Source organism: Embiotoca jacksoni, unplaced genomic scaffold (assembly GCF_022577435.1).
Source record: "Embiotoca jacksoni isolate LCO1_2020_lvr unplaced genomic scaffold, fEmbJac1.0.p SCAF_2, whole genome shotgun sequence".
Lineage (NCBI taxonomy): Eukaryota > Metazoa > Chordata > Actinopteri > Embiotocidae > Embiotoca > Embiotoca jacksoni.
The window spans coordinates 24479333-24493707 of NW_027185340.1; the positions used below are offsets into that span (position 1 = coordinate 24479333).

Sequence of the window (14375 nt, forward strand, 5' to 3'; positions counted from 1 at the left end):
AAACAGGAAGGAACAGGAGGGTGAGATGGTGCTGCGCGAGCTGGCTCTGCTCAGTCAGCCAACCTGGCTGCACACACATACACATACAGTAATGTAGTGTACAAATATGGTCGGAAGTATTGTGATGAATAGTTTCGGGAAAACGAGCTAGATAAGAATATGGATACTTCAAGTTTTTGTTAAATATGATGCTGCGGTCAGAAACTGGTTTACTTAGCTCAGCATAAATGTTAGACAGAAAAAAACATGACTGTGTTAAAGGTCCCTAATTGACAGATTTCTTTTGTTTGTTTAATCTGTGCATAGACAGAAATGTAGGTTATGTGTCAGACTATTTCTCAGAAAGGAGCAGTGACTGCAGGAAGTCACTTCCCATGTTCCAAATGGTGGACGTACGAACCAACACACTACTGAGTGCATGAGTTCATTCACACTAAAAGTATGGACACTGTGCAGTGCACTAAAAGTACTACTGATGTACTACAAAACAAATCCAAATAAATGAGTGTGAAATGATGGACACCTTTCACTTTTAACAGTCGCAGTCTTAGCATTGCAGCAGAAAGGTAAGGGCCAACCGATCTGCAGCTGTTGCAGAACACCTCATGGTGTTTATTTTTCACTTCGTACGACCTTACTGCTGATGGACAGAAGCCATTAATCTCAAACAGGAGGTACAAAAACACATTCATTTCTGCAACGCTGCAGATATATTGGCAGGCGATGCATTCAAATGTTACAGTTCTATCCGTTAAGTGCAGAACGACAGTATGAGACAACACTACCCTGTCGAAATTCAAATACCACACAAGTGAGTGTCCTAACATGTGAGCGCACTAAACCTTCGTGTACAAAGGGAAGCAGCTCGCTCGGAATACAGTCACTGTTTTCAGCCTTTATGCTAAGCTAAGCTAACAGTATGATGGCTGCAGCTCTATATTATACAAGTATTATCCAAGTCTATCGAAGACAGAAGATCAGGAAAGCATACGGCGTGTGTCTCCCTACTGTCTGAAATCCTGAGCTGACCAGCTGGCCCCCCATCTTCACGCAGATCTTCAACTAATCCCTGGAGCTGTGAAGTTCCTCCTGCTTCAAACGCTCCACTATCATCCCGGTTCCCAAAAAAACCTCCATCACAGGACTAAATGACTACAGACCCGTCGCCATGACGTCTGTAGTAATGAAGTCCTTTGTAAGAGTGTCCTACCTGAAGGACACTACAGGCCCCTTATTGGACCCCCCTGCAGTTTGCAGCGGGGTCCGGGCAAACAGGTCGGTGGATGATGCAATCAGCATGGGACTGCACTACATCCTGCAACACCTCGACTCCTCAGGGACATACTGTACACACGGATCCTGTTAGTGGACTTCAGCTAGGCGTTCAACACCATCATCCCGGACACCCTCCACATCAAACTCACCGTGCCAGCTTCCACCTGTCAGTGGATCACAAACTTCCTGACTGACAGGAGATGAGGCTGGAAACATCACATCCAGGATGCAGACCGGAGGCTGAACAGATGGTCCTCTGGTGCCTATTTATGTTTTATTTGTCTATTTATGTCTGTCTGATGAGATTTTCAATACAGTGTGAGGCTGTTTGTAGTTTTCCTGTTTATCAGTAGTTGGACTGGCAGCAGTGACACACAGCTCCTGGGGGATATTAATGTACTTAAACACTATGGGCCTGATTTATTAAAGGTTTGCATGTGGAAAATCATGTGGAAACTTCACACCACCTGCAAAAAAAAAGTCCAAGCTGATCTACTAACGATGTGCAGTGAGGATTTCAAATGTGCAATTTAACACACGTCGTCCATTTTGCGTGTTTGCCTGAATGCATATGTAATATTGGGCGTTTCTACTTGAAGATGAAAAATCCTGGGAGGGAAAATGTAAATACATAAATTTAGCACCCGCAATGATATTTACTAAACCTGACAGTAGAAATAGGAGAAGTGGTTGCATGTGAATTTTAGTATGACTGAAAGGCACGTATTAATCAGATTTGAACATCAGGAGAGACGGCTGCTATTATTGTGGTGAGGAGACGCAAGAAACCAAAGAAACCAAAGGGTGTGGTTTTACACCCGTGTAAACATTTTGGAGATGGCAGAGGCAAAAACTATTCAGACACATCGTCTGTTGAGAGATGACAGAGTTATTGAATGAGCTGAATGATGATTGACAGCCAACAACAAGGAGGAGCCATGAAATACCAGCAATTAAAAAACTTCTTACGACTCAGCATTTTCCTGCCTCTGGGTCGTTCCAGCGTATCTCTGCTTGGATCTCCCACCAGTCCTGTTATTCAGGTGTGATGTCACAGGTCCTGAATGAGTCCTGCAGAATTCACAGGTAGCTTCATCAGGTTCACGAGACCTCAGGAGACACTGAATGAAAAGTCACCTGCTCATCACAGAAAGATCTGGACCTGCTGATCGGTGTTTGTTCGAAGATCTCATCTTCCTTTATTTGCCAACGTTTTAATTATAAGCCATTTTTTTTTTTTTTTTTTTTTTTTTTTTAGCCTAATATCTTGCCATTTTCTCATAATTTCATCTATTGATGTTTTTGTTTATTCCCATTGACATCCTTGCTGATAATCTCCTATAGAGCGTTTCGTTCTTGTTATATTCATATTTATTAATTTCAACGGCATCAGATTTCCTTTTTTTTGTGGTCGTTCTGTTAGAGCGGCTGGAATCACTTTAACACATGCAAATACCTCATTTGAATAGAGTGATTTGCACCTGATATCAATCACCCGCGAAACGGTTGCAAAATAAACGTGCAAACTTTTGGAATAAACACACAATTTAGTACCCTTTATTTGAGATTTTTGTAAATCAGGCCCTTAGTCAAATCTGAATGCACAGAAATGATGCACATAGTTTTAGATTCATCGTGACTTATACTTTCTGAGGATATCAACATCTCTGATGTCATTGTAAATACAAATCCATATATCTGCTTCAAAATCATAGTAAAAAGTCTTTAAAAAGTTTAAATATTTTTAAAGTTTTCTTCAGTGTCACAGCAATCCAGTGATAAACGTCTCTACATCAGTAGCTAAACTTCAAACAGGAACTGGTAAGAACTAATTAAGCATACCTGTAATGGGTACGGTTTGACAAAATCTGAATATATTCAGGCTAAAAATGGGCTCAAGTTGTAGCCCACAGCTACAACAGGAGCAGATACGGGGGGTGTTTAGTTCCTGCAGTACCGGAGAGAAAGAAGAAAGGCGTGAGAGGAGAAGATCTGAGGAGATGGAGTAAAAGGGGGGAAATAGATGCAAAGAAAGTGAGACAGCTGAAGTGAGAAGAAGGGCATGAACGAAGGGAGTGAATGGAGATGAAGATAAGGAGAGAGAGGGAAGGAGGGATACAGCTGGGTGACCTAGATGTTTGAGGGGAGAGCACACAATGCATGACGTTATTCCTCTGAGCACTGTGTTTCACTGTGTGTGTGTGTGTGTGTGTGTGTGTGTGTGTGTGTGTGTGTGTGTGTGTGTGTTTGTCATTCCCCTCTGCCAGGTCAAATCTGTAATAAGCTCGCCGCAGGATGCTCCGTCCTTCCAGAAGAGACAAACGCACAAAAACTGCAGCAAGATCACAAGCGACTTATTTCACGTGTGTCACTGTTCACAGTTCTCTATTTACATTTTCGGAAAAGTCAAATATACATAGAAAATACCACATTAAACAGATGTCGTTCACACATTCACAACACAAACAATTGGAAAACAAAACAGAGAATTTTTAAATCCAAGAGTAACACTGAGTAAATTCAGCCAGCTATGAAAACACAAGACAAACAGACATGGAAGGATCAGTTGGGGTGAATGTCAGACGTACAGGTAGGGGAGTGTTGGTGTTCGGTTGAGTACGTACCCTAAGATGCCCTTGCCGGCCCTCGGAGGGCTGGGTGGTTTCTGGGTGGGGGGGTTGGTTCGGGATAGACCCCCTCCTAGTTTTGTGTTCTGCTGGCCGTTCACCTGTGAAAGCACACACAGCAGTAAAAGGTCACTACTGAGCTGGGCTCGGCCTTTCAGAAAGCCCAGTGTGCAGAACTCAATGTAACTAAACACTGATGAACCAAGAAACATTATGACCACTGAGTCTGATCTGAGATATAAACAATAAAAGGGGCTTCATCTCACAAAATACATTCTATATTGACCTAAACACACTCAAACGAACAGTGAGATATGGAACGTTAACTTTTACTTCCTATTTTCTTGTTTTGGTGTTTATATTTTTTTCAGAATTTTAATTACTGATTTTTAAAACATTTTATTGTTGCAATTCTATATTGTCCATTTTATTTCTCCTACATTTTTTACTAGTTTTCCTTATTTTAATTATTCATTATTAGTTTGTATGCTTGTGTATTTGTCTGTTTTTTTCCCTTTTTTCAACGTGTTGCTCTGAAGTGAAGCACTTTGGGGCTGCAGGCTTGTATGAAAGGTGCTGAACAAATAAAGCTGAGTTAAGTTGAAGATAAATACCAAAACAATAATGTGTACCTGCTGCCCAAAAACATCTACTCTACACTGTATGTGCCCAGTTATTTGTGGCACGCTGATGAGTTAACTTTGTGTCTCTCCAACGAGTTGCTCATTGACCAGAACGACGGTCCACATGAATCAAATGAAGGTCCCAAAGTTTTAAAAAGATACAAATAGTTCAGAGGTGCTCCACAGGTGTTGTTTTGCATCCTTACCTTGAACCTCAACAACCACTTAACACATCGATGGCAGCAGAAGTGAACAAGAAAGAGAGAAGAGGAGAAAGTCTGGAGGTCAGTGACGGAGTGCAACAGCATCATGCAAACGTGAACAGCTATCAGAAAGACAGAGCAGAGATCACACCGCGGAAATAGAGAGGCAGATGAGCTGGAATACAGACAGAGATGGGCTGCTTGATGTGATGCAGCTCAAACAGTGAACAGTGCAACTTAAATAAGAGTTATTAAACACTAGATAATTAATGCTAGTTGTCATACAAACGGTTTTTTTTCCACATTATTCTACATATTTAGTGACACGGTGACTGTGAACACTCAGTCATGCAAGTTTAGATCCAATCATTTTGAAGGTGCAATCATCTTTTATAACTTATTTTTTAATAATGGGAATGGTTTTAAATTTTTGCTTTTTTATTTAACATTCTTATGAAAGGTGCTACACAAATGAAGTTTATCAAACTTTTAAAATTCATATTTTTTTTAAATGATTCTATCCACCTTAACTCCGTGTCCGATATCATCCAGCACACTGTAGTCGATGGGCTTCCTGATGTAGCGCACCGGCCTCTCCTGATTGGCCGGTGCGACGATTTTATGAGAGCGCGTTGTGTTCTTGTTGGTGGTCAGGATGCCGATCTCCCGCCTCGCCACCTTCTCCTTGTGAATGTCAACGGTCTGAGAGGAAGAAGAGGGAGGAAGAGTGAATAATTAATAACTGATGAGCTTTGTTTGACTGCACTGTGGTTGTTTGAACTCCGTTTCACCTCCAATCAGTGTCAAATCCCCTGGATACACCTGTACATCACTGAAGTAAGGGGGAGGAGTTAAACCACTGCAGGTCAAGTTATCTCTTTAGGCCAAGATAAGTTATTACTGACATAAATAGTAGGTTACTGATTGAGGCCAGAAGAGGCATCAGGTTATAACGTGTGACGGATCCAACCTGAAATTACATTAGTGACAAACCTCTGTGTCTATACTACAAGTCTGCAGGCCTGCAAGCCGCTCAGTGAGGATGGACTTAAAATCCCACTTTTGTCAGAGACAATGCCAACATGCTGCTGTTTAGAGGGTTTATCATGATTACTATTTCAGCCTAACCCGTTAGGATGCTGACATCAGCAGTAAACACAAAGTCCAGCTGAGGTTGATGGGAATGTCATCCGGATGGAGGTTTTCCTCTGCCATAAACCAAACAAGATGAAGGCACAAGATGTAGAGTAAGAAGATCGCCAAATTGATTCCAATTCATCCCGAGGGGGAACATGAACATCTCAACCCTTCTAGCGCTTGTTCAGATCTGGAGGATCGACCACTGTTATTGATCCAAAATGAGGTTTGTTGGGATGACTCCCTTCAGGATTATGAATTTGGCATTACCATGTTTCTTTCCTACATGAACATGCTTGTCTGATAAAGACAGGCAGCAACTGATGTCTGTAGAACAGTTGATAAGAGTTCAAACTGCACATTTCATTCATTGCATTTTTCCTCTTTGAGACAACAACACACTTGTAAAAATGTTTACTCTAGAACAGGGAGCCATTTATACACTGACATTATCATATGAATACTTTCTGAATGACTAGTGTGTGTGTGTGTTAAAGCTGCACCACAGTGACAGAGCTCTGGTTGTGCCACTCAGTTTTTTCTCACGAAAATACTGACACTATTATTTTAATCATTGATTATTGTTTCATTTGTTGTATTTATTAATTAATTATATTGTTTATAAAAAGTCTGCAATAACTTGTTAAAGTCTGCAGTGGTGTCTTTCCTTTATTTTTTCACCAACGGTACAAAACCCCACAAATGTATTTGGTGTGAGAAACGCATTTCACGCCGCTCCGTGATTTCACACATTTTTGGAGAAGTGGATTTTATTAATATGGATGAAAACCTGTTCTTCAAGCCTGGAGTCACAAACAAGTACGAACCATATTCAGTGTTGCATTACCTTCAGATACACAAAGATTTCTTGGTTTTCTGTTGAAAACGTAATATCTTTGACAGAACTAGATGTATGAAAATGTCACTTTAGATAATAATTTTCACTATCATCTGACATTTTTCAGACTAAACCAGTGGTCACCAAGTGGAGTCCAAGTAGTGGACTCCAGTCCACTACTTGGACAGGCTTCCACTTGTACTGCAAAGTGTTCAGTGTTAAAATAGTAATGAGTCTTACAATTTGAAGAGGAAAGTGAGGGCAGCCATCTTCTGTCACCTGCAGTTACTGTGCGAGAGATTGCCATTCCAGAGGAGGCCTTTTCAGCCACTCAACGAAATGTTTCAACACCTAAGCAGCTACACCATTGTCTCCTGAGACATACGGATGCCAACGATATCATGTAGAAGTGCTTATTATACTTTGAATATCCTAAAAATGAACATGGGGTTGTCCTCGAGGACGCATATCCAGTTTACAAAAGATATGGATGCAAAGTTGAAAGGGAGACATACTTCCCTTTTTTTTGTTTTTAAGTTTTGTATTTCATAACAAAGTGTTTGTGTAATCAAAAAGCACCCTTCTGTTTCCAGTCTTTTCAGGGTCACATTAACTGATCATAATAATAATAATTGTGAAATACCATAAAGCAGGATGCTGTGATATTTTCTGAGACGGTTAATATTCTGTGAAAAACTGTTGCAGCCCCAGTAGAAAAAAAAAAACAAAACAGTGTTCAGAGAGGAGTTGACACATAAATACGCCTTTATTCTCCCTACAATAAATGCAGCGAGGCCTTCACATCCGATCTCCACAGACTGTTGCCGGCTGTGGCAACATTGGAACGGCACGAAGACGCAAAAGACTTTAAAGAAAATGTCTTGCAACTGTCTGAGGTAAGGACAAGAAAAATAAATGAACACAAAGCCCAGCACGATCGCTGTCCTCACCGCAGTCCTTCATAGCTCAACAACATGCAAACAAGCATTTACTGAACAATTACATTAAGTACAAGTTGTTGCCATGTGACTCCTTCGTGCTACTTTTTTCTTGATTACATTACTGACTGCATCCCGTAGCTTTGTGTCATTTACTGACAACTGCTTATAAAGAAGTAGTCAAAGCAAAGTATCAGGAGAAATAAATCATAGGAGTAAATGTAGTACAATTGGTCCTTGGGGAGCTGAAAAGCATTAAGATGCTGCCAGTGTATTTTACACTCAAAAAACAGGATGTGGGGGTGTTTTGACATGCTGTAAACTACACTGGAGAGCCAAAACATTACCATGACTCACAGATAAAGAACATATGTCAATTATCTCAAAGCAACAGCAACATGTCAAGTAAGAGTAAAGAAAAAAGAAAGAAAAGAAAAACAGTTTGCAGTACAAAGACGAGGTGAATATGTGGAACACAAATGAACTCGAATGCTCAGGTGATTTTAAATTTGATAGAATGTCCAGTATTTGAACAAAGGAGGCTCAGGTGGTACAACGGGTTGGCTAGAAAGTGCTAATTTGGTGGTTCAATCCCTGGCTCCTTCTGTCCTCAGTGTCCTCAGTGTCCTTGGGCAAGACACTGAACCACACGTGTCTCCTGATGGCAGCTATAGATGTACGAATATGTTTGTTTGAAATTGTAAAGCGCTAAACCGCAAAGGTAAAAAGGCTCCGTTTGGGTTTCCACTTCAAGTCAAATGTCATATTCCCTGACTTTCACTGACTGATAACTCCATGACCTGTAATGAACAGATAATCAGTCGCCTTTGTGCTGATCAGAGAAAAAACAAGCACTTTATTTTATTCCCAGAAATGTGAGAGCTTTATTTAGTAGTTTACAGGTGTTTCCTATTGAGGTGTTTTTTGATACCTATTTGAATAGATCAATAGCAGTTTTCTAAACTTTACATGTGGCTTTTCTGTCATTTACTTAACTGATCTTTGAAGTCATCGTTTTGTAGCCAAAACTCTTGAAATTTCCATTTTCCTGCATGTTTGCCTTCGTTAGCAGCTACAGGAAAAAAGGATATATTGACTGAAGTGATTGTTGATGAGCGGGAAGGAGATAAAACCACTGTAAATAACACTGGATAGAAAAATACTTCATGGAAAATATAACTAAAATTCAAACATACTACAAACATAAGTCCATGATTTTCCATGACTTGGGCCAAAGAAAGGGCAAAATCCTTCATCTGTGCATGTCTGGAATGGAATGTTTTATAATTCCATGATATTCCAGAAATGTCCCACCCGGAGGGACCCTGCGCTTTATAAGTGGATTCCATTTACCTCGTAAAACATTCACTATCTACAGAGTCACTCTGGGAAGAATCTGAGGAGCACGTGTTCTGTGCTACGACTGCGTTTGGATATTCCCGCTTCATGTTACATGACTACTGTGCTGGCTGCTTACTGCAGCCTAAAAATGCAAAATGGATTATAAAAGATCATCTCAGTGTGATTCCTCGCTGCACGAAGCGGTCGCCTACATAACAGATGTGACTGTGTCTCAGTGAACAGAAAGCGGTAATTATGACGTGCAACCAGAGCCTGGCCTGACATAAGAGGAAGAGAAGCATCTCATTATTTCTGCATGCAGAGTATTCTGATTCTACTGATTATTCAGAGGACTGAGGAGGAGAATGGAGCCTCTGTACCAGTGAAAACTGTGATTTTATTCCTCCAAGTTACTCTATAAAAAGGGCTGTTGAGGATTTCAATGTTCGGTGAATGACAACACTTCTTTCTCTGCACGAGTGTGCACCGAATGACGAGTCAGCCTGCTGAGTTTATCGAGGAATATGCTGGAGAGCGCTGCAGTGTGAGATGTGTGGGTGCCGCAGAGTTGTTGTGTAAGTCGGATCGGATCCCTGGCGATGCCTCACGCAAACACACAAATAAAACCACCTGTAGGTGTGATCGCACCCAACAGTGTCGAAGCTACACCAGCTTCTCTTTGTCTTCCCAGGTTTTGCATTTAAATGAAAGTGGTTACTGTACTATTCCTGTGGTAACCTGATATTTTAGATGTTATGTAATAAAGAAATGAATAATACGAATGAGGTAATAGTGGATTCAGAGAAACCCTCCAGTAGAAACCAGATTTCTTAGCCACACGAGATATTAGTGCCTGTTTAAATGTTCTCAATCTGTAGGTTTACTTAGACAGTGTCCTGCTTTGGAACTAGTTAGCAAACACCTGTCTACTTGATTTTAACACGATCTTGGTCTTTCACAAGTGTTTGTCACTCGATATCAACCCACACTGCTGAGCGAGTAGTGTACAGGGGCTTTTTAAAGCTTTCCTCTGAAACCAGCCACCTGCTGTTATTAATATTGATGCTACAAAAGCAGAAAGTAAAACAAAAGTAGTTGTAGTTGACAGCTGACCAACAAGCAGAAAGTTATTATAAACCTCTGTAAAGCTGAGAGCTGCAGATTCAGCAGATAATTCTTGGTTTCCAGAAGCACCTTTCACATCACATGCTGTTTTTACATTCATAAACATACTGACATCGGTTATCAAAGTCCTGTCTGCTTCAACCCTGGCACCAACAAGAAATATTGCCATCAAACCCAAATGTTCATCAGACTCTTGCGTGCACAGAAAAACAACAATAGATGTTCGGTGTTTCCCATACGTACACGTTGACGACACATTTCAGCATTTTGAGTGTTATTTATTGTTTAATGCGTCCGAGAGAATGACGCAATGGTTTCAGTGGAGGATCTCCCCTCCCTCTCTCTACACTTCATCTGCTCTGTGCCGGGTGAGTGTAGCAGGGTTTGAAGCTCATAGATCAGGTAAATAAAGGAAATACAATTTGATTGGCTGGACTGCAACCCCGGGAGCCGAGCGATAAATTAGGGATGGGCATGGAGGGGGGGGGGGGGCAGGATTTCAATTTCAGTAAATCTTGTTACGCTGTATTTGACACTTTTCATGTCACTGCATTTGGGGAACATCTGTGTAATTGTTGATACAGAAAATGAACCCACCCTGCTAAACTGTGTACACATCAATCACACGCTGTACCACCCACCACAAGTACATTTTCAACCTATGGAAACATTGACGTTACTTCACTCCGGCCACTTTTTGCTGTTAAATTCCCTCTGCAGTTTATTACTGCTGCATCTCTATATTTTTGTAAGTGCTAAATCCTCCTGAGATGAATTCTGGGCTGCCGCACTCGGCTTTACACAGCGAGGACATCGGCGTCCAGAGAGCAGGGAACATAAATGAGCCTGCATGCATACATGATTACATATTGTGTGCTTTCATCCATGAGCCCTCTCACTATAAATAACAGAGCGGTGTATGATTTTATGCACCATGTGTAGCCATGCCTCTGTTCATGCCCACGTATACACACACACACACACATGCGGGCAGATTTCACATTTCAAAGGAAGTGTTTTTGAATTTCACAGCATTTTTCAGTATCAATGTACCTGTAGACACCTGACCTGGATAATCGAGGTGGTGTGGGCAGGTGTAATGAAGCACCGAACAATCAAGTCTTCTTATTTGTGTGATTCTAACACATTTACGTATTGGGAGATAAATTGTGAATCCCTTAAAATGTAAATTTACCATGCAGGCAAACCAAACGATTTCCCAGTGTTTGACTTTGATATTCAGGAACGTGTGGCGTTTTCTCCGCTGTTTTCATCCTCTCAGATGAAATGAGAACATTAAAAGGTCACCGAACCTGTGAAATGTGGTTGACGGAGCTCTCCATGCGGCGGAGCTGCGAGGCCTGGATGTCCAGCATTTGGAGCACGTTGTTGGCCAGCGTGTTGATGAGGTACGCGACGCTGGCCAGAGACTGCGTGGTGTAGCTCTTGGTCTCCTCCAGCGCTTGTTGCTTGTCTGCAGACTTCAGGGAGAAGAGAGACAGATTCAGGACAGCAGGCATTTAATGTGGCCACTTTATTCACATATGCAGAAGAATTTGTTTTATTTATGAACAAGGAATATGAAAAATCACTGTCAGAGTTCATAGCTGACATAAAGTCAGATGCTAATCTTGTTCTTTTAAACCTGTTGAGTCATTTTTGTTGTTCCCCTTTGACATGGAGGACAATTACTTTAAATATAAACTGATATGCTGATTATCTTTTGATCAATTTACTGTTTGGTCGACAAACATATTTTGTGTATTATGGATTAATGTGACGTTTGATCTCCAAGAATGGCAGAACATTTAAATAAATATGTGTCATAATTCATTGGCTTTCACAGAGATAGAGATGCACACACAGAAGACAGACACTGTGATTTGTGCTTGAACGTCACATTCAGCATTTTAACAAGTGAGACAGACTGTGTGTGTGTGTGTGTGTGTGTGTGTGTGTGTGTGTGTGTGTGTGTGTGTGTGTTTGCATGACTGCCTTTGTCAGTGGGCATCAGCATGTATGTAACTACATGTGAGTACATTAATGTTTCTTCATGTGTGTATCTTACAGCAGGGCTGATATATAGGGAATGTGCATATGTGCTTGTACATCTATCATTGTGGGGACAATTTGCATTTTGGGTGGTCTAGACTAGAGACCAGAATCAGGTTTAGGTTAGGGTTAGACATTTACCAGTGATGCTCCATGTTAGGTAAGGGGAATGCATTAAATGCATGCATTTATGGTCCTCACAACTAGGGAAAGAACAACACGTGTGTGTGTGTTTGCTGAAGCCCGATGTAGGTCAGTGTGAACTCATTCATGCCCGAGGTTGACAAGAAACACACTGACACCCATGTGTGTCTCTCTCTTACACGCACGCACACACGCACACGCACACGCACACACGCACACACGCACACACACACACACACACACACACAGTGTCATCGGCTCAGATGACCTACAACCCTACATTCATTCAGAGATCAAACAATTACAAATTTCTTCCATTATGTAACGGCGAAGGAAGACATTCAATTCTGATTGGCTTGAAGAGGTGTCAATCACAGTGACACAACGCCCGTTCAATTGCTGTACTTGGAAGCATTTGAAGTTTCCTTTGTTCCAGACTAAAAACAAAAGTCACACGAGGAGAGGAAGTCACGACAAATCTGCAAAGACCTGTTTTACAGAAGACGTGGACTCGTCATTGATGGCCGCGTTCCACTTAGAGGAAGTCCTGCTTTTGTGAATGTTCACTGACGTGGATTACCGTAGACACTAAATGGAACTGAAACACCATCAACCTGTGCGTTCCCTGCAGTAAAAAAGTCAAGACGTCTTCCAATGAGAGAGGTCTATGAGAACGGAACCAAAGAATAACAATACCAGCGAGTGCCACTAGAGGTTGACTCCAAAAAGTCTTTGGCTCCATAGACTCCCATTCATCTTCTCTCATGAAATTTGAAATCAATAAAAAAATGTTCACTACTTTTTTGGTGTTGCTAGCTAAAGTCACTGCTTCTTATTCATTTTCTGGTGGTCCATCTAAAAATAATCCCGTCATTAATTAGAGTAAAAACCTCAAGAGGCCTTGTTTTTGGGGGCGTGTCTGTTTGCGCCCACCGGTAGCTGTAACCCGACTACACCATGGACCTGCAGTATCACCGAGCTTCCAATCAGATCAAGGGAGAACCACAGTTTCTGCTTGAGGCTTCATAACGGCCGTTCACAAACCGACGGATGACGTCGCCGTTGGTGGCGGCTTGAGTTAGACGGAGCGACTGAGGCGACTGCTTATATTTTGCATTGAGCAGAGAACCTGAAACAGGCGGCATTTCTTTTCTTTTTTTGTACCTCAACAAGTATTGTGGTTGCAGCCACTGTGAAGTTTATATCGGTTATACATCACGATGTTGTCTGCTTCAGTAAGGCTGTATGAATTAATTCTGTAAAAGTGGCAGCCTATTCGATTTATGTAGCATCCTATCATGACATACTTTGTGAGGACACCTGCTGTGGTTCATTGTTGCTTTATATTGTCAGACTCTGGATTTTGTCTTGTTAACTTTACTAAGTCCAGGGCTGTTGCATAGTGTTATTTGTAACTGATCATCAGCTGCATGCACAGACTACAGATATATGTAAAACAACAAAAACATGTAATTTGTTGCAGCGTTAATCACAACAGGCAGGGCTGATATTTTACTCCTCTACAGCTTTAAAACTGCATTGCCATAATGTTTAACTGACTTACCGTGAATGGAAAAGTCTCATTTTAAAAAGTATGGAAGAGCCGTCAAAAGCGAGCAAAGGTTGATCTCTCCCATTTACTGAGGTCCGCCCTTACAGCTGATTAAACTGACATGTAACGGATCAAATGCACATGGATGATATTTCAACACTCAAAAAAACAACTAGAAACTCAACATTGTTATTCTTCCAAGTAAATATCTTTTGCCTGCTGAGTAGTAGGAGGTTCTCTGAAGTGAAGAGCAGGTTCTCCGATAAGCTGTTGTTAATGTTTGTCGACAGAGGGAACTCGTCTCTCTGCTGGAACAACAGTACCGAGGCCTTAGAAAGAGTTCTTCAGTTCAGCTCAGTGTGTGCTGGTCAGCTGGTCGCGGTTTGTACTGCTGGAGTTCAGTTATCCGATAATCTGTCACACTAAGTATTCCCAAAATACTTCATTTTTGTTTTGCGACTTAAGCATTAAGCCACTAAATCCAAACAGCACTCCAAAAACGGGCCTTTAATGGAGATGA

The 14375-nt window shown here is 41.3% G+C and overlaps 1 protein-coding gene across 1 annotated transcript in view; it reads right to left on the minus strand.

Annotated features, from left to right (window-relative positions):
- Window positions 1-14375, minus strand: part of LOC138201560 (abl interactor 2-like) — a 41283-nt gene that overhangs the window by 16850 nt on the left and 10058 nt on the right. The window contains exons 2-5 of the mRNA XM_069155166.1: window positions 11421-11588; window positions 5254-5430; window positions 4732-4749; window positions 3900-4003 (exon numbers count right to left, since the gene is read on the minus strand). Coding sequence (XP_069011267.1) covers window positions 3900-4003; window positions 4732-4749; window positions 5254-5430; window positions 11421-11588 — 467 coding nt within the window. The remainder of the gene's footprint in view (window positions 1-3899; window positions 4004-4731; window positions 4750-5253; window positions 5431-11420; window positions 11589-14375) is intronic.